General features: G+C 47.2%; 1 protein-coding gene across 2 annotated transcripts in view; it reads right to left on the bottom strand.

The window, feature by feature from the left end:
• LOC141476680 (protein FAM219A-like) overlaps nucleotides 1-19,249 on the bottom strand; it is a 178,504-nt gene that overhangs the window by 42,950 nt on the left and 116,305 nt on the right. For both annotated transcript variants that reach the window (XM_074165486.1, XM_074165487.1), the window contains exon 3: nucleotides 15,876-15,978. In XM_074165486.1, the coding sequence (XP_074021587.1) occupies nucleotides 15,876-15,978 (103 nt within the window). The remainder of the gene's footprint in view (nucleotides 1-15,875; nucleotides 15,979-19,249) is intronic.

Below are 19,249 nucleotides of genomic sequence, written 5' to 3'. Positions count from 1 at the left end.
GTTGGACGGGGCTCTGAGCAACCTGATCTGGTTGAAGATGTCCCTGCTCATTGCAGGGGAGGTTGGACTAGATGGCCTTTAAAGGTCTCTTCCAACCCAAACTATTCTATGGTTTTCTGAGGCCATTATTCAGATTCTCTCTGAGCTTATCTCTGAGTCCAAGAGATAAGACTTTAAAAAAGTCAGCATAAAATGGTTGCAGACAACATGGTTGTGCTAGCAGACTCCAGCCAATGGGGAGGCAAGGATAACTCTAAGCCATTCGAGAGTTAAAATCATGTCACTGTGCCTGTGGAAAGAGTTTTAGGACCATAATAATACTCTGGCCATAACGGTAGGCAACAGACACCTAGCTACCTAACCTGCAGCAGTTTACAGGGGGGGAAATAAATTTTCTTTCAAGCCCGTGGTATCTTTAATAGGATTCCCAGGCTTAAGGTAGAGAAGAAGAAACGCAGGGAAGAGAAGTGGAAATACTAGAGATTAACTAATTTTAGAATCAATCACACGCTGTTTGCTTGCAGCTGGTGAGTGACCATTGCATTATTCTCAGCTAGCAGGAAATTCCAATCTACATTATTAAGCAGAATATTTTTAACTCTTCCAACAGTGTTTGATTTAAAGGTTTCCTTGCACACACAGTCCTCACTCATTTTCTACCCACTTCACACTGTTCATCTCGATACATCTGAATCAGTGCAATGGTTTGCAACAGTACGAACTGCCATGTGGCTGTTCTCTCACATGAGATGCTCTAATTAAGAGTTTTATACAGGAATGGAGAAAGAGGACTTCTTCACCCTTCATAGCTATGCTGCAATAGGTATTTCCAGATGATCACTGCTACGAGACAGCTACTTTCAACCAGGGATTCACCCCAAATTTGCTGAGATGATTTTAGCAGTGGAGGATTTTATAGATGATTAGATGAAGACAAATGGGGTTCCATTTGTTGCAAACATACAGTTCTCATTAAACTCAATAATGGGGCTTGCGCACACAAAAGACAACAACTGACCATTGCTGTTACTCCCCCAGCTGGTCCCAGACTACCTTGAGTGAAGCTCCAGAAGCCTTCTTGCAATGAAGAGAAGTCAATGGGATTTAGGAACCTAACTGTCTCTGTGGCCTGAACGTAGCTAAGGCTGGTGGCATGGAGCTGTGCGCTCAGAGGGCCCTGAACCATGCTGGTGCTGCTGTGCCAGGCCATGCTGGGGTTTCTTTATAGCCCGTTTTCCTCTGTTAAAACTGCAGGGAACTGACATTAGAAAAAAACAGCAGGGCTGGTTTGACAAGCTCTCAAATACAGCTACTGCAGCCTAATTTGAGCCCCTGCAACCTATGTGCTACAAAACAGTCTTTAATGACATACTCATGTAAATACTTTTGCTTGGTAATTCAGGGGCCAACATGGACCTATGCTGGAGATGAATCAGGGTTATGCAACGAAGGAACAGAAGCCAAAGTACGTGATTTCTTGCAGAAGTTGCAAGCCATGTAGGGAACAGGGGAGCATAGTGTACAGGAGGAAAGATGATCTTGTGGTTATACAATGCGGGCCTGTCCTAGAGAACTGAGACCTCTTATGTGAAATGTGCCAAGTCTCTAAATCCAGATTTCCAACAAAGGGTCACTAATAAGGTCTCTCTCCTTTGCTGGCCTCCTGGATCACTGCCCTGGAGTGTGATATGCTGAGTGCTTACAAATGCTACCAAAGTGAGTGGGAGCTGCACTCTGAGTAGGTGAAAAGCTACAAAACAGGAGGGGAAAAAAATAAGTAAAAAATCATCAGGTGATAGGTATGTTGCGCTGAAAACCCCAAATGACATTCTGGCTTTAATCAGTCCCTGTCTCAATCCCCCATCCATCCAGCCACAAGATCATGAGGGAGAGGGAAGAGATTTTGAAAGGGCTGGGGGGATGTGGTGAGGCTGTCTAATCTATCCCCTCACCTAGCAGGAGTGCTGCAGAGATGAACAAGGACTTTCTGAAGTGCTCAGACACTATCTGCCATGCCAAATGCCACGGAACAGTCCACAAAATTACTTACTTGGTCCTCAGAGGGAATTTTGTTTTTATGCCTTTTTTCATCTTGTGTGTGGCTCTGCCATGTCTTTCTGTAGTGGTAGGCATATCCTTCCCTCCCAGTGCACTGGTGTTTACTGGTGTACTGGCACGTCTTGCAACCCTGTTTGCAAGCCTGCCAGCATCACCCCACTGCCTGTACAGCTGTTCTCCACTGTCCCGATTTGAGGTAAAACAGAACAACTTTCTGTTCAGTAATTTTACATCTTAGCTAGGCCTCTTCTAACTCTCTGAAATTAACAGCATATTGTGGAGAAAACTGTTTGTTCTCACGGTGATAAGACCAATGTCTAAATTACTTTTAGAGAAATATTCTATTGGCCGTGTTCAGTACTGCAGAAATCATGCCTGTGCTGGGTATTGAAGTGTTCTCCACTTGAGTAAGAAAGCCCTGTCCCAACTAATGAAGTGATGGCAACGATCCTGCCCACACATTGCCTTCTCCCCCCTTGCCCCACATGCCCAAGGGGTACTGCTGTCTCCAGAGGTGGCTGCATTTCTGCAGATGGCAAAGTGGGTGTCACTAAGAAGCACTCAATGAGTTTCTACAGTTTCTCCAGACTATCTAACCAAAGTTATACAGGCATTTAACTGCAAACAAAACAAGTGGAATTTAGCACAGCATCCAGTAATTCAATGGGATTTCTAGCAGCTAGCAGGAAACACTGTTTGGATGCTGGAAATCCAGTCAAGGTTACGTGAAGGCATTCCCATTTGGCAACAGACCCAGCCCACATTTTGGTTCCACGCACAATCTCTAGTCACTCTCATCTCATTTTGGGAACATCAAGCATCATCTTTCATACCTTATAGAGGCCTTCCAGTACCTAAAAGGGCCTACAGGAAAACTGGGGAGGGACTCTTTATGAGGGAGTGTAGTGATAGGACGAGGGGTAACGGTTTTAAACTGAAAGAGGGGAGATTTAGATTAGATATTAGGAAGAAATTGCTCTGTTGCGCTGGAGAGTTGCCTTGCAGATGCCACCTGTGAAAATTTCTGCGGCAGTGTTAAACACAGGAATCTTGGCTTATACTAGGTCTGAGGCATTCAAATCCCATAATACGCTCTTCCTCTTTTCTACTAAAAAGACATTTAACCAACTAGGGAAAACAACAAATTAAACATTTCCCTGCAGGTCATAACCATAGCTAGAAATTCTTAATTAACAAGTTAAAACTCATTTACAAAAGGCTTATTAACTTTTTTAGGACCAGTATACTCAGCTTGCCAATAAGAAAATAGCCTGAAACACTGCACCAGAGTCGCCACATTAGAAGAACACCAGCAGATTTACCTCTTTTACATTTGACTCCTTTTCCTTTTGTATTGGTCTCAGCTCACATGTAGCAAGTTTCATGAGGAAGCATCTAACTTGCTGAAGGTGAATTTTAAAAAAAAAAAATAAATTAAAAGAGCTTTTACAGCTGTAGTCTATCATTGTATTTGGAAACTATGTCAAGATGTTTACTGTCCAAGACAACAATTTGAAGGTTTTGACTCATTTAAGGGTCAGTGGCTCCAACTGATCATCAAAATACAAGGTCAATTAAATTAAAAAAAATTGACTTGTCATTTTGCCAATTCCTTTCATAAGATTAACTCTGGTGCCTCAACGTCATAAGGCACTGATGAAGGATGACAGAGCTTTTCACCTTGGTGCCCTGGTTTAAATTGTAGATTTTATTAGCAATCACTTATATAGGCTGATACGAAAAGAAGTAGCAGCCAGGACTGAGTCCCTAACAGACAGACGATCACACCTGCTGGAAAAAGTTAACTTTCTATGTTAAAGCCCTGAGCCCTCTGCTTCCGTGTCTGAGGCAATGCAATGCTGTCCTAACTCTGCAGATGGACAGGACTTCTGCAGCTGCTAGTGCTCTGCCCACCAGCACCACAACGAGAATAGATGTTCTGGGTACTGCTGTTAGGGTGGAGAAAAGGATTGTGAGCGGGAAAGCTTAACAAAACTATCTCTGTTTTACTCTGCTGATTTTGGAACAGCCTGATTAGCAGCTATCAGTTATTGAAAAAGACAGATCAAAAAAGGACAGGGGAAAAGACAATGGAAAATCTCTCTTGTTCACAAGTCAATCATCATGGCTTCAAAGAGATAATGCTCCTCCTGTCCAGCAATGAAACCAACTGGATACCTTATTTTCTGCAGGTACCGAGTAAATGGCACTCCAGCATACCTAAAGAGCAGGACCACTTTAGCAGGAATCCCAACATCTTTTAATTCCAGCAGCAGCCGTGGCACACAATGCAATGCTCCTCCCTGAGTCTTCTGTCCCATCTCTGAGATATCAGGAGCGTAAGGGTGTTTCTTGAGCTCTACTGTAAGAGACTTGTAAATTCCCGAAACAAATGGTGAGAAATGAAAGGGAGGGAGAGAGGCCCTCCGAGCCTTTCTGAGGAATGTCTCACTCCAAAGTACCTTGAAATGAAGCTACAACCAGGGGATGGATAATGTGGAGTCTGGATAACGCCAGGCCTTCTGCTCAAAGAACTGATAAGGCTAACACTTGCTTATCTCTTGTGTGACTCGGGCGGGAAAGAAACTTGCCTGAATAGCACAGGACATGCCTGGAGGAGGAAGTCCTGCAGAAACCGGACAGCCCTGCTTTTCGTCCTCAAGGACAAGATAACAGAAATCTGTGTAGTTCTTTGTTTCTTCGAAAGGCTACTGTGCCCGATGAATGACTTTTGCCTCATTATTCACAAAATGCATATTAAAGTTGACACCCCCGCATATGCTCACCTTAGCCCGCGCCGCTGGGGATTTGTGAATCTGAGTCACTCAAACACACACCTTCCTTTTCTGAGTGGGGCATGTCATTTTAAATTGGCATCATGGACAGGATCCCCTCGGTGTTGGAGGGTCCTGAGGGATACTGATTCTCCATCCCATGAACACAGACAAGGAGAACTGGAAAGTGACGTCTCGATATAAGTTGGGAGAGGTTCGAGCAGTAGCAAGCCATGACAGCCTGGGAAATGTCGGTGCTTGACTGCTCCCTGATTCTTGAGAAACTGAAGGAGTAACAAGGCGTGTACTCCACCAGGAGTGGTCTGGGCCCACGATAATTGTCATAATCCAGAAGCAGTGGCAAGTCGTATCACTACCCTTGCGAAGGAGCAACGGTTGCAGTTAGGTAAAGTGCTGTTTTAGGGGCAGCACTGACCGCAGCCCAAAAGGATAGACACCTGACCAGGCAAGTAGAAGAAGAGACAATCAAATCCTTGCAAGAGCAAACTGAAATTTTGCAAAACCAATTAGCCACTGAGCGTAACACCACTCAGCAACTCCACATGGCTCTGTTGGATGCCCTGGACTGGGAAAAAATCTTACGGTCCAAACTAGAGGAGAATGAACAAGAAACCCATGACCAGACAGATCTTAACTGTATCCCAGTGTCCCGGTTTGAGGTAAAACAGAACCAACTTTCTGTTCAGTAATGTTACATCTTAGCTAGGCCTCTTCTAACTCTCTGAAATTAACGGCATATTGTGGAGAAAACTGCTCGTTCTCAGAGTGATAAGACCAATGTTTGTGCTACATGCCAAGGAACGGTATGCAGAGAGGCCCTTGCTTATACTTATTGCTATAACAACCAAGGTCAGCCCATTTCGTTATTTGCCCCCTTAGAGGGTCGGAAACGGAAAAAAGTATAGAGGGGTCCCACCTGTGGGGAGGAGCGGACAGGACAGGTGACCCAAACCTGACCAACTGGGGTATTCCATCCCATCTGCCCCATGCTCAGTATAAAAGCTGAGGGATCAAAGGGTCAACTCTCTTTCTACAATGGTCGACGTCCAAAGAAGACCCTGTCTGTTCATCTGCCTGTGATCCCAATCCGTGTGTTCCTGCCTCCAGAGCTGGAATCCAGTTCCCATCCGTCGCTGAGTCCAGTCTGGGACTTCCCCAGTGCCTGCTGGTGACGTCATCCTGGGAGCTTGATATGGTTTTGTATATATTGTATCTATTTCATTATTTCCTTTTTTTGATTTTAATATTAATACTTCATAAAGTAGTTCAGTTCATTCTAAACTTGTAAATCTCCTTATCTCTTCCTCTCCTCTCTTTGGGGGGGGGGGGGGGGGGGGGAAGGCAGGCTAGCCATCTGTCATTCTGATTGGCCAATTCGGCCTAAACCATGACAGATTTATTGGCACCCAATGTAGGGCACGAACGGAGCTTGATCAGATAGATTGCCTGAATAGTTTGAATTCCAGCTTGCTCAGGGAGAACAGACAGCTCATATCATGGTGCTCCTACGTGATATGTTATATGGTATTTTTAGAGAGCTTTGTATGAAGTTAATTGATGCAGTGGTGTTTAACTGGTCGAGTATATTGATTTTTTTGTGTTTGGATGGGTTTATTTTTGGTTTGTGTTTGGATGCAGTGGGCCAAGCGTGCTATGTTGGTGTGTATTTGCCTTCAGATGTATAATGTGATCAATTGGATTACTATGATATCTGCATATCTCGGGCATCATGTGATGGATTCTGTTGCTTATTACACTTTCGGTTTTACCTGGGGGAAGTTTACTTTGCCCTTTAATGATTATCCCAAAGTGACACCAACGGAACTAGGGGATGAAAAACCTTTGGGCTGTTTAGAGAATGATTGTGATGATTGCTACTGTCATGTGGTCGTGATTTTGTTGTCGATGTTACTGAATGTGCTGCAGGGGTTATTTATCATTAAATATCCGTACAGGAGCGAGTGTTATGTGACATGCAATATTGCTACTCAGACACGGGTGAAATCAGAGATAGCAGAAACTCAGACAAGGGCCCCAGCAAAAGCCACAGCAGAGACACAAACGGTTGCCCCCCCAGCCCCAGCGAAAGCCACAGTACAGACACAAACAGAACCAGCCCTGGCTCCGGCCCAAGCCAAGCCGCTGGCACCGGCGAAAGTCACGCCGACAGCGGTCCCAGCGGCATCGGCTGCCCCCCCCACAGCCACTGGCACCGGCCAAAGTCACGCCGACACCGGTCCCGGCACAAGCCAAGGCTCCGGCCCCGGTGAAAGCTACGCCCCTGGCCACGCCGACACCGGCCCCAGTGGCATCAGTTGTCCCCCCCCCACACCGGGACCGGCCAGGCCCGCACCTCCACCAGCACCGGCGAGAGCCACGGTTCCGGCCCCGGCACTAGCCGCGCCCCGGCCCATCCCGGCCCCGGTCACTCAGCAGCCGGCGGTAAAAGTGGCTCCGCCGCCCGCACCCCCCACCCCTCTATCCCCAGCCCCTCCCCCGCCCGTAGCGGCACCGGCCGCTCCGGCCCCGACAGCCAGCGCTGTCACTGCTCCAGCTCCCAAACCGAGCACTGCCGCTACCCCAGCGCCAGCAGAAGCGGCACAAGTTGCTCCGGTGACCAGGAAGCAGAAAAGAAAGTCAGGTCGTTCCCCTGCCCCTTACGACAAAGACCTGCCCAAGCCAGACAGCATGGGAGAGGGTTCCTCTGAAGAAGATCCAGGAGAGGGTCCTTCTAGAGTAGATAAAGGAAAGCACCCTCTTAAAGCAGATTCAGGAGAGGGTTCTTCTCGGGTAGATAAAGGAGAGGGTCTTTCTCAGGCAGCGTCAACACGGGATGAGGGCTCATATGTAGAGATAATTATTAAATCCTTCTCTATAAAGGATTTGCAAAATATGAGGAAGGACTTGTCACGATGGGGAGCCACTTCTCTCCTGGTTGCTCCGATGCTGGGACAATGGAGCTCATTCCATAGACTTAGATGGTAGAGAGGCCAAGCAGCTGGGAAACCTGGCCAAAGAGGGAGGTATTGATAAAGCGAGTGGGAGAAAGGCAGACGCTCTCAGTCTCTGGAGGCGACTGCTATCAGCCGTAAAGAGCAGATATCCCTTTAAGGATGATATCCAATGCCGTCCAAGGCAATGGACCAGCAGGGAGAAAGGTATTAAGTACCTGAGAGAACTGGCTGTGCGAGAGGTGGTTTATGGTGACTGGGAAGTGAATGTAGACCGTGATGAGATACCGTGCCAACGATCTCTGTTGAGAAGGTTTGTGCAGAGTGCACCATCGGTGTATTCCCACGCTTTGTCAACAATGGTCTGGGGAGGCTCTGATACTGATACACCAACTGTAAGTGAGGTTGCTGACAGGGTATGACAGTATGAAGATAGTCTCTCTCGTCTCTTTGGTGTAGCAGCGATAGAAAACCTGACTGAGAAAACTGATAGAATGACTGAGGCAATAACTGAGCAAATGGCTGAGAAAATGGCTGAATAAACTAAGACAATGACTGAGACAATAGAGAAAGTGACCAAGGCAATAGCTGAGCAAAATGAGAAACTGCTTGAAAAACTGTCTGAGATGGGGAGAGAATCCCACTCTTCCCCTGAACAGACCCGAGTTGCAGCTCAGACCCAAGTTGCAGCCATTAAGAAAAAAACGCCCTCCTATGAGACCAACCAAAGGGAAACAGGACTCGCTCCGAGGTTTCCTGTAGTTTTGCCTCTGCAACTATGGAGAGGACATGAGGAGATGGCATAAAAAACCTACTTCAGCCCTACAGGCACAAGTGCTTGAGTTGCAAGGTAAAGCAGACAGAAGAAAGGATTGTTGCATGAAGGTGGCTGCTCCAGTCCAGAGTAAGCGATGCCCCAGTACAGACAGGAACTCATCTTGTAATTGTAGATGTTGTCCTCAACATTAGGGTTGCCCTGCCTCCAGCCAGGAGGAGGAGAGGGATAACCGAATTTATTGGACTGTGTGGATTCGATGGCCTGGCACATTAGAACCACAAAAGTATAAAGCCATGGTGGACACTGGTGCACAGTGCACCCTAATGCCATCGAATCATAGAGGGGAAGAATCTGTTACTATTGCTGCTGTGACAGGAGGGTCTCAAGAACTGACTGTACTGGAGGCCGAAGTGAGCCTGAATGGGAATAAATGGGAGAAGCACCCTGTTGTGACTGGCCCAGATGCCCCGTGCATTCTTGACATAGACTTCCTCAAGAGAGGGTATTTCAAAGACCCGAAAGGGTATCGGTGGGCTTTTGGTATAGCAGCTGTAGAGACTGAGGACATTGCACAGCTGTCTACCTTACCTGGCCTTTCAGATGACCCTTCTGTGGTGGGACTGCTGAGGGTTAAAGAACAGCAGGTGCCAATTGCTACTGCCACAGTGTATCGACGACAGTATCGCACTAACTGAGACTCTCTGATTCCCATCCAGAACCTGATTTGTCGGCTGGAGACCCAAGGAGTGATCAGCAAGACTCGCTCACCCTTTAACAGCCTGATATGGTCAGTGCCAATGTCTGATGGAGACTGGAGATTACCAGTAGACTATCGTGGCCTGAATGAAGTCACACCCCCACTGAGCGCTGCTGTGCCAGACATGCTAGAACTGCAGTATGAACTGGAGTCAAAGGCAGCCAAGTGGTGTGCTACAACTGACATTGCTAATGCCTTTTCCTCTATTCCTTTGGCAGCAGAGTGCAGGCCACGGTTTGCTTTCATGTGGAGGGGCGTCCAGTGCACCTGGAATCGACTGCCCCAGGGGTGGAAACACAGCCCTACTATTTGCCATGGACTGATCCAGACTGCATTGGAGAAGGGTGGAGCTCCAGAACACCTGCAATACATTGATGACATCATCATGTGGGGTAATACAGCAGAAGAAGCTTTCAAGCAAGGTAAGAAAGTAATCGAGATTCTTCTGAAAGCAGGTTTTGCTGTAAAAAGAGGTAAGGCCAAGGGACCTGCATGAGGCATCCGGTTCTTGGGAATTAAATGGCAAGGTGGGCGTCGCCAGAGCCCAATGGATGTGATTAACAAAATAACGTCTATGTCCCTACCAAGTAACAAAAAGGAAACACAAGCCTTCTTAGTTGTTGTAGGTTTCTGGAGAATGCTTATTACAGAATCACAGAATCATCATGGTTGGAAAGGACCTCTGAGATCACAGAGTCCAACAATACACACACAAAAAACCCCTACAATCTCGGCCACTAGAGCATGCCACTAGAGCATGCCCTGAAGTGCCATGTCTACATGTTTCTTAAATACCTCCAGGGATGGTGACTCCACCACCTCCCTGGGCAGGCTGTTCCATTGCCTGACTGCTCTTTCAGTAAAGTAATTCTTCCTAATGTCCAATCTAAATCTCCCCTGCCGCAACTTCAGACCATTTCCTCTGGTCCTGTCATTATTCACTTGGGAGAAGAGGCCAACACCCACCTGTCTACAACCTCCTTTCAGGCAGTTGTAGAGGGCAATGAGGTCTCCCCTCAGCCTCCTCTTCTCCAAAATAAACATGCCCAGTTCCCTCAGCCTCTCCTCATATGACTTGTTCTCTAGACCCCTCACCAGCTTGGTGGCTCTCCTCTGGACACGCTCCAGCAGCTCAATGTCCTTCCTGTAGTGAGGAGCTCAGAACTGAACACAGTACTCAAGGTGAGGTCTCACCAGGGCCGAGTACAGAGGCACGATCACTTCCCTACTCCTGCTGGCCATGCTATTCCTGATACAGGCCAGGATGCCATTGGCCTTCTTGGCCACCTGGGCACACTGCTGGCTCATGTTAAGCCAGCTGTCCACCAACACCCCCAGGTCCTTTTCTGCTGGGCAACTTTCCAGCCACTCTTCCCCGAGCCTGTAGCGTTGCCTGGGGTTGTTGTGACCAAAATGCAGGACCCAGCACTTGGCCTTGTTGAACCTCATACAATTGGCCTTGGCCCATTGATCCAACCTGTCCAGGTCCCTCTGTAGAGCCTTCCGACCCTCAAGCAGATCAACACTCCCACCTAGTTTGGTGTTGTCTGCAAGCTTACTGAGGGTGCACTCAATCCCCTCATCCAGATCATCAATAAAGATATTAAACAAGACTGGCCCCAAAACTGAGCCCTGAGGGACACCACTGGTGACCGTCCGCCAACAAGATTTCACCCCATTAATCACAACTCTCTGGGCACGGCCATCCAGCCAGTTTTTTACCCAGTGAAGAGTACACTTCTCTATGCCATGATTCGCCAGCTTCCCCAGGAGAACGCTGTGGGGGACGGTGTCAGAGGCCTTACCAAAGTCCAGGTAGACAACGTCCACAGCCTTTCCCCCATCCAGAAGGCGGGTCACATGGTAATAGAAAGAGATCAGGTTGGTTAAGCAGGACCTCCCTTTCATAAACCCATGCTGGCTGGCCCTAATATTCCAGGTTATAGTCAGATTGTGAAACCTCTCTATGAAGTGACTCGAAAGAAAAATGAGTTTACGTGTGGTCCTGAGCCACGACAGGCCTTTGAGCAAATTAAACAAGAGATGGAACAGGTCGCCCAGGGAAGTTGTGGATGCCCCATCCCTGGAAGTATTTAAGGCCAGGCTGGATGGGGCTTTGAGCAACCTGGTCTAGTGGAGGTGTCCCTGCCCATGGCAGGGGGGTTGGAACTTGATGATCTTTAAGGTCCCTTCCAACTCTAACCATTCCATGATTCTATGAGATTGTGCATGCAGTAGCCCTTGGACCAGTCTGAACAGGATGGGACATTAAAAATGTGCTCTACGCTGCAGCTGGGGACAATGGTCCTACCTGGAGCCTCTGGCAGAAAGTACCAGGGGAGACTCGAGGTCGACCCCTAGGATTCTGGAGTCGAGGATACAAAGGCTCCGAGGCCAACTATACCCCAACTGAGAAAGAAATCTTGGCAGCATATGAAGGAGTTGGAGCTGCTTCAGAGGTAATTGGTACCGAAGCCCAGCTCCTCCTGACGCCCCGATTACCAGTGCTGGGCTGGGTGTTCAAAGGTAAAGTTCCTTCTACTCCTCATGCCACCGATGCTGCCTGGAGTAAGTGGGTTGCCTTAATCACACAGAGAGCTCAAATAGGAAACCCAAATCGTCCAGGAATCGTAGAAGTGATCACAAACTGGCCCGAAGGCAAAGATTCCGCAATGCCACCAGAGGAGGTGGTAACGCGTGCTGAGGGAGCCCCACCATATAATGAACTCTCAGATAATGAGAAACAGTATGCTCTGTTCACTGATGGGTCTTGTATTGTAGGGAAACATCAAAGGTGGAAGCTGCTGTGTGGAGTCCTACAAGACAAGTTGCAGAAGCTGCTGAAGGACAAGGAGAATCGAGTCAATGTGCAGAGGTAAAAGCCATCCAGCTGGCCTTAGACACTGCTGAACGAGAACAGTGGCCAATACTCTATCTCTGTACTGACTCATGGATGGTGGCAAATGCTCTGTGGGGGTAGTTAAAGCAATGTAAGCAGAGCAACTGGCAGTGCAAAGGTAAACCCATCTGGGCTGCTGAATTATGGCAAGATATTGCTGACCGGCTGGAAAAACTAGTTGTAATGGTATGCCACATAGTATAAAAGCTGAGGGATCAATATGGGCAGGTTGTCTCCTTTTCAAGGGTTGGTTTTCAATGTTTTTTTTTGGCTTGTTTTTTTTTTATGATTGATGTCTGAGGGCGATTGTCTCACTTCCTTTACATTCTCTTCCCATCAGAGTGTTCTGGAATCCAGTTCCCATTCATTGCTGAGACCAGTCTGGAACTTTCCCAGTGTCTGCTGGTGACTTCCCCCTGGCAGCTTGGTACAGTTTTGTGTATTTTTATATATAAAATAATCTGTTTTATTATTTCCTTTTCTTATTGTACTAATTATATTTCATTGAAGTTGTTTAGTTTTTTCTAAACTCATAACTCTATCTCTTTTCTTTTTCTCTTTGGAGTGAGAGGTGGGGGAGAGCATCTGTCATATTGTTGCTGTTCAACCCCGCCCAAACCATGAAAGTGGCCTGCCCCTTGTTCCAAACTCCTTTGTTCCCTAAGTTGTAACTGTATCTTCCTGTTCAACCAGGCTGGTCTTTTGCTCTGATGACTTGTTTTTTTGGCACCTGGGGACAGCCTGCTCCTGTGTCTTTAAAATTTCTTTCTTGAAAAATATCTATCCTTCCTGGTCACCTTTGCCCTTCAGGACAGCCTCCCAAAGGACTCTATCAAGTAGGCTCCTGAAAAGACCAAAGTTTGCCCTCTGGAAGTCCATGGTGCCCCTCAAGATGATGTCTGGAACTAAAACTGAAGCTGTGATCTGACAGCAGCAGCTTGCTCACACACATATCGGAAGTACTGACTCCCTTGCTTGTTCTCCAGTTTTCAAGTCAGTGCTCCATATATACTCGCTGACAGTTGTTACTATATCATGAGTGAACAAAGCACTAGTGGAGGTCTAGGAGAAGGGCCTTTTGTGGTGTTATTTGATTAAAAAAACCCTATACGTTGAGAAATGTCTTTTCTCTTAGTAACAGAACTTCAATTTTTCTGCAACAGACAAAAACTGTGCTAATGTCTTTGCCCTGATCTGTATCTTTCCCTTGCATCCTGATTGTCATTGTTTTGTTTCCCACTGTCCTTGGAACAAAGATTGCAGTTGTGGCTGCTTTCATCTGCAGGTGTCCTAGTATGAGCTTCTTGTCTTGGTGTTTTTGCTCACTTAACATGAAATATGTTATGACAAAATCTGAGTTTAGGTTATCCTCAGAGTGGGCTACAGTATCTGGATGTGTGGAAGTGGTGCAGATGGTGTTGTAGGCTCTGCTTGTGCTCATAGTGAGTATGTCAGCATCACCCCAACCTCGTTCACATTTTATTTGCTCTTAGGGAGACTAAGCATGTTATGGATTCAGATCCTTTCACCTCTAAGGCTGGCTGTGCCCCTGCCCCAGGAGAAGACCGAGTAGTGAAGGCAACCTGGTACTAGAGGCTGGGTGTCAGAAATTCATACAGATAATACAGAAGAACAGAAGCCTTGGGGAAGGAAGGGGAGTAGAGACTAGGAGAGGCAATGTAGTTTGCCTGAATGAAGGAAAACATATTTGATGAGGAGAAGAACAGAGCTATTAAAGTGGAAATGGATTTAGCTTAGTCTCTTCCTGCAGAGACCAGAGGAAGCCAACAGTTCAGACTTAAAGAACTACCATAACCTGAATGTTTTGCAGTGTATCCCACTAAAGTATCTCCCATTGTACTGCAGCCATTATCTTGTGAAAAGAAACTGCTTGAACAAGCTTGTGGTATTTCTGCCTTTCCAGGGTTGCCCTGTCTGTGGCAAGGCAGACCAAACCATTCTAAGGTATTACTAGGGCTGTGCTTGTGGTGCTGCTTGGTTCCCAGAAAGCCAAGGGAGCTGTGAGATGAAGAGACCTGGGCCAGTGAGACCCTGTGCCAGAAACCTCCCAGCCATATGGGAACAACGGAGCTTGGCTACATCTGCAAGCAATGGCCGCAAACCTCTGTGTTGCAGATCCCAAGGGATGCTTGTAAAAGCTGTGTGAAAAGTAACTAAGAAAAGCAAGTCTACTGCCAGCAGGCTTTGCTTGGCTGTGGAGGCACACACATGTCCTCTGAACAGTGCTCAGGTGTCCACAAATGGAATAAAACTGAGCTGGTTGTTCAAAAGCTTTTGTCAATGGGTGTCACTACTCTGCCCTTCCCCACCCAAATCACTCTTCTTTCCGTTGGCAGCCTCTCCAAGCAGAAGTCACTAATTCTGCAGGTAGGCACCTGTACTTATCCCATCTTCTCTCCCTTAACATCTTCCTCCACTATTTTCAGTGTTTCTAAATTTCTCAAGCAGCAGATCTGCTACCATTCCTCTTGGGAAGCTAGTGTGCAGCCTATTGCCAAAAAGAAACATGGAAAAGCCAGATGAGAACATCTGCTGAACTTCTTGCTGCCACTAAGGGCCTGGCACCTTTATATGGTCTCAACAGTCAAACAGAGCAGTGAGCAATGCAGTGTATTCCAACATCACAGGGGCTTACAAATAAAACTTGACAAAGTCCTGGTATGATTTATGACTACTACTGTGGGTTTTGGGAATTAATGTGAACGAGGAACCTCATTTATCAGATGCGTTGCATACAGAGAGGTTCTGACCTGCAGCTCCTGTTCTACTTCATATATGGTAATCCATGCAACTTTTTCATTCATCAATAAACACCCATCATTCATGCAGATTCTGCTGTCGTTCAAAGTAAGGTCCTTGACTAAAAACTTCCACCTTTTTAGTAGCATGCAGTCCTGTGGACTCGGGGAGTTCCTTCCTCCTGAATGTGAGTGATACACTGGTGTACTGAAGCTTGCATGGAAAAAATAGAAATATGCTAAAGGAAAGTATTCAGCCAAGAACATCTTTTTTTTTTTTTTTTTTTACAGTGGTTTGTAGTACTGTCTGATACTGTCATACAGAGATGTGCCAAAGCAGCTCCAGCAAAGTATGACCATGCTGTTCAAAGTGCGGGAGGTGTATAGCAAAGCACAGAGATATGGATTATTCACAAGCCTTTAAGTCAATCAGTATGGAGAAGGGGTGATCATCAAAAAGGAACAGGGGGACTACTGGGATAAAAGCAGCCAAGGCAGAACTAAGGTCTAAACCATTTTGTATTACATGAAGTAGCATTGTACACTCTCCTGCTGGCAGAATTATGTGTTATGTGAGGCTACCCAGAACATGCATGACAGCCATATAAAACCCCTGATTTTGACCAGGCTGGGCTGCCTCTGCCTCCTTCAGGCTGCACTGTCACCAGTCCTGAGCTTAGCTGTCCCTGCATTTCCTCAGGGGATGGGATGCAACTGCAGCACAGAGCATCTGGGCCTGCCAGCTCTGGGAAGGGACATCACTGCTCTTGCAGCATGTTTGACAGTAGGCAAATAGCAATGAACATCATCCTTGCCCATCCTAAGGCCATTAGGGATTGCCGCTTAGAGCACAGCTGAGTGCTTTTCCAGTCGTTTACCTTGTTCGTGCCATCACATTGTTCTTCTTGGGCTGCTGATTAACTGGGCTTCCCATGTTGCCATTCTTCAGGGATCCCTTCCGAGCCAGTTCCCTCTGCTTCTCTGCATATGGGATACAAAGGGGAAAAGCAAAATTAGGGCAGCAGCCTGGCTGACCATCATACAGCTGCAGAAACCCAGCAAAAGGTATAGCAGAATTAATAGCAAAGGGTGTGAGCTCTCCATCTCCCATGCAGGGACACTGCAAAGGCCAGATGAGCTGTCCCCCATTGCCTCCAAGGTTACTAGGGGCTAAAGCTGACTCACAGCAGCTTGTTCATAACACCACGCTAAGATGGTCATGGAGCTTATGGATGAGAACCAGCTGAGGCAGAGAAAGGGCAGAGACCTTGCCTCTATCTGCACCTGGTTGCTGCATGGATTCTAAGATTGTGCTGGGCAAGGGAATTTATCCTTTTACTTTTTCTCCTCCTACTGAGGCTGCCACTGAGGGGCCCAGTGGGGACAGAAAAGTGTCTCCATCAAAGCAGGACCACCATTTAGTGTTAGTCCAGCCTAGCTTGACACCAGGCCTGAGTTATTACCGTTTCCCTGGACGGCAACTCAACAGGCTAACACACCTCACAGCAGAAAATGTTGCTGCCTCCCTGCTTCTCTTCCTGGCAACCTGTGATGTCCCCCGTGTGTCTCTCTTATCTCACGTTGATTCTTGGGAGCTTGCTTGTTTTATTAAAAAAAAAAAAAAGTGAAACATTCTGAAGTTGTATTTTTAAATGGTATATTGTTTGCTTAAATTTTCAGAGGTTGTTCTACTCGCTGCTGAAATGTACCTTAAAACTTGGACAGTATATTGAGCTTTCTTTGTGTATTCAGTGCAAGAGGGGGTTTAAAATAGCTCCTCATTTAGGAGAGACTATTTCTCTTAACTTCTCACCACAGCAGCACAACTAGAATTCAGGTCCAAAAGCTAAGCCTTCTGCAGGTATGCAGTGTTTGTGCTGTATTAATACTTACCTGCTTCCAGTAGACATGGCACTTCAGGGCATGCTCTAGTGCCTGAGATTGTTGGTTTGTGTCTGTTTGTGGGTGGTTTCTTTGGGTGGTTTTTTTTGTGTGTTTTGGTGGGTTTTTTGGGGTGTTTTTTTTGTTTTGTTTTGTTTTTTTTTGTGGTTGGACTCGATGATCTCAAAGGTCCCTTCCAACCATGAAGATTTTGTGATTCTGTATGATGGGTTATCATATAAACTGATATTCAGTTTTCTGATTCAAAGTCCTTCCTTATTTCTTGTGGGAAATCAATGGGGTTGTGTGGGAGACTGGCTAGCTGAGAAGGGTCGCGTAGACATGATCCAGCTGGCCGAGCAAGAACTTGAGAAACATCGGATTCAGCCCCCGTAACTGCTGAGCTGGCAAGGACACCCTGTCCTTGACTGTAATTGTTGTATGATAACAGGGAGATTGCAGCTGCTCAGGCTTGGGAAAAGAGGATGAAAGTAACTGTAAAGAAGGAACTAAGGGCGGGGTTGAAGTTTGGAGGACAGGCCAATCAGAAAGATGTATTGCAGAATATGTATTAGCTAATTATAACGAAGCATAAAAGACGGCTGTACTGTTCAATAAACGAAGCTTGCTGATCGCTCATATTGAGTGACCCTGTCTTCCCTCCGTCGCGACAAATGGCGCCTGAAACAGGGACCCTAGAGAGGGCTGAACCTGCGAGCCACGAGTCGACGGAGCCTGGGTACCGGTCCTGAAAGCAGCGCAGGAGGCGAAAGGGATTAAGGGATTAATCCCCGCGCCCGGGAGCACCTATAGAGGGTCCCGCCGGCCACGCGCCGCCGAAGTCTTGCAAAGGCTGCAACAGCACTGACAAAGGTATGAATAGACAAGCGGCGTACGATTTGCTCAAATGCTTTTTAGAAAAGCGGAGCATTCAGGGTATAGATTGTAAAAGGGAGTTGCCTGGGTTATTAGCGTATGGAGTAGCGAGAGGTTGCTTTGATAATCCAGATATGGTTTTTGAACACGAGGAATGGCGTAAATATGAGGATAAGTTGTTTGATGAAGTTATATGCGATAATAAAACGGCCAAAAAGTTGATAAAGCCGTGGCGGGCAGTCGCTAACGCCCTGTTGCAACACCGAGCTGGAAAAAAAAAAAAAAAAAAAAGCTGTTCACTCAAAAAAAAAAAAAAAAAGGAATCCCTTCATATATGGGTATTAAGCAAGGAAGAGAGGAGCCATTTGGTTTGTTTATCGATCGAGTAGCAAACGCCATACAGGCGGCCGGGGTGCCCGATTATCTCAGAGGCACTATACTAAAGCAGTGTGCTATACAAAATAGTAATCCGGCCACACGCAACATCTTGGCTACATTGCCAGGGACATGGACCATCGAGGAAGGACTAGAAAGAATGGCACAGGTACCGGTGGGGCCACAGGCAATGTTAGTTGAGGCAGTAAAGGAGCTAGGGAACAGTTTAAAGGAACACGCGCAGGCTACGCAGAGTCAGGTTTTAGCAGCCCTTGCTCCTTTGCAAACCTCCGCTGGGCGGTCAAATGCCCGCGGCCCACCTCGTTTGCGGTGCTTCCGTTGCGGCGTCGCCGGACACATGAGGCGGGACTGCAGTGCCAACTCCGTGTGGTGCAAGAACTGTCGACCAGACACTCACAACGAAGCTGCCTGTCGTCGAGCTGGATCGCAAACGGATGACCCAGCAGGAAAAGCCGCCCCGCGCCGACACAAAAAGCGACTGCCTACCCAGCAGCGCACAACCCCTTCCTCTCCAGCCAGCCACAAGCGGAAGCCTCGGACTGGACCTGGCAACAGCAGTAGATTGCACCCTACTGGACTCAAAACCTGTCAGAATTGCTACCGGCACACAGGGACCAATCTGTATTAATGGACAAGCGGTCGGAGCGCTACTTATAGGGCATTCATCTGCCACTATGCTGGGACTTAATGTTTTGGTGGGACTGATTGATAAGGACTTTTACGGAGAGATTCAAATTATGGCTCAGACGCTGTTCCCACCACTTTTCGTAGCTAAAGGCACTAAGGTGGCACAGTTGATTCCCCTGCCACATCTTGCGGGGGCCCTTTAACCGCTGCAGGAGCAACCTCGAGGGCAAGGTGGTTTTGGATCTACGGGACAAATGGCCTTGCTAACTATCGGCCTGCGCCAACGGCCATGACGATCGGTTACGGTGCAGTACAGCGACCAAACCATCTCACTTGTCGCACTTTTGGATACTGGAGCCGATGTTTCTATAATCAGTACACGGAAATGGCCGGCTCAATGGCCAACATACCCGACCAATGCCACAGTTGCGGGAGTAGGGGGATTGACTCTTGCTCGCAAGTCACCCCTTTT

This window comes from Numenius arquata, chromosome W, assembly GCF_964106895.1.
Source record: "Numenius arquata chromosome W, bNumArq3.hap1.1, whole genome shotgun sequence".
Lineage (NCBI taxonomy): Eukaryota > Metazoa > Chordata > Aves > Charadriiformes > Scolopacidae > Numenius > Numenius arquata.
Note: the sequence above shows the minus strand (reverse complement) of the source record. Positions and strands in the feature narration are given on the sequence as shown.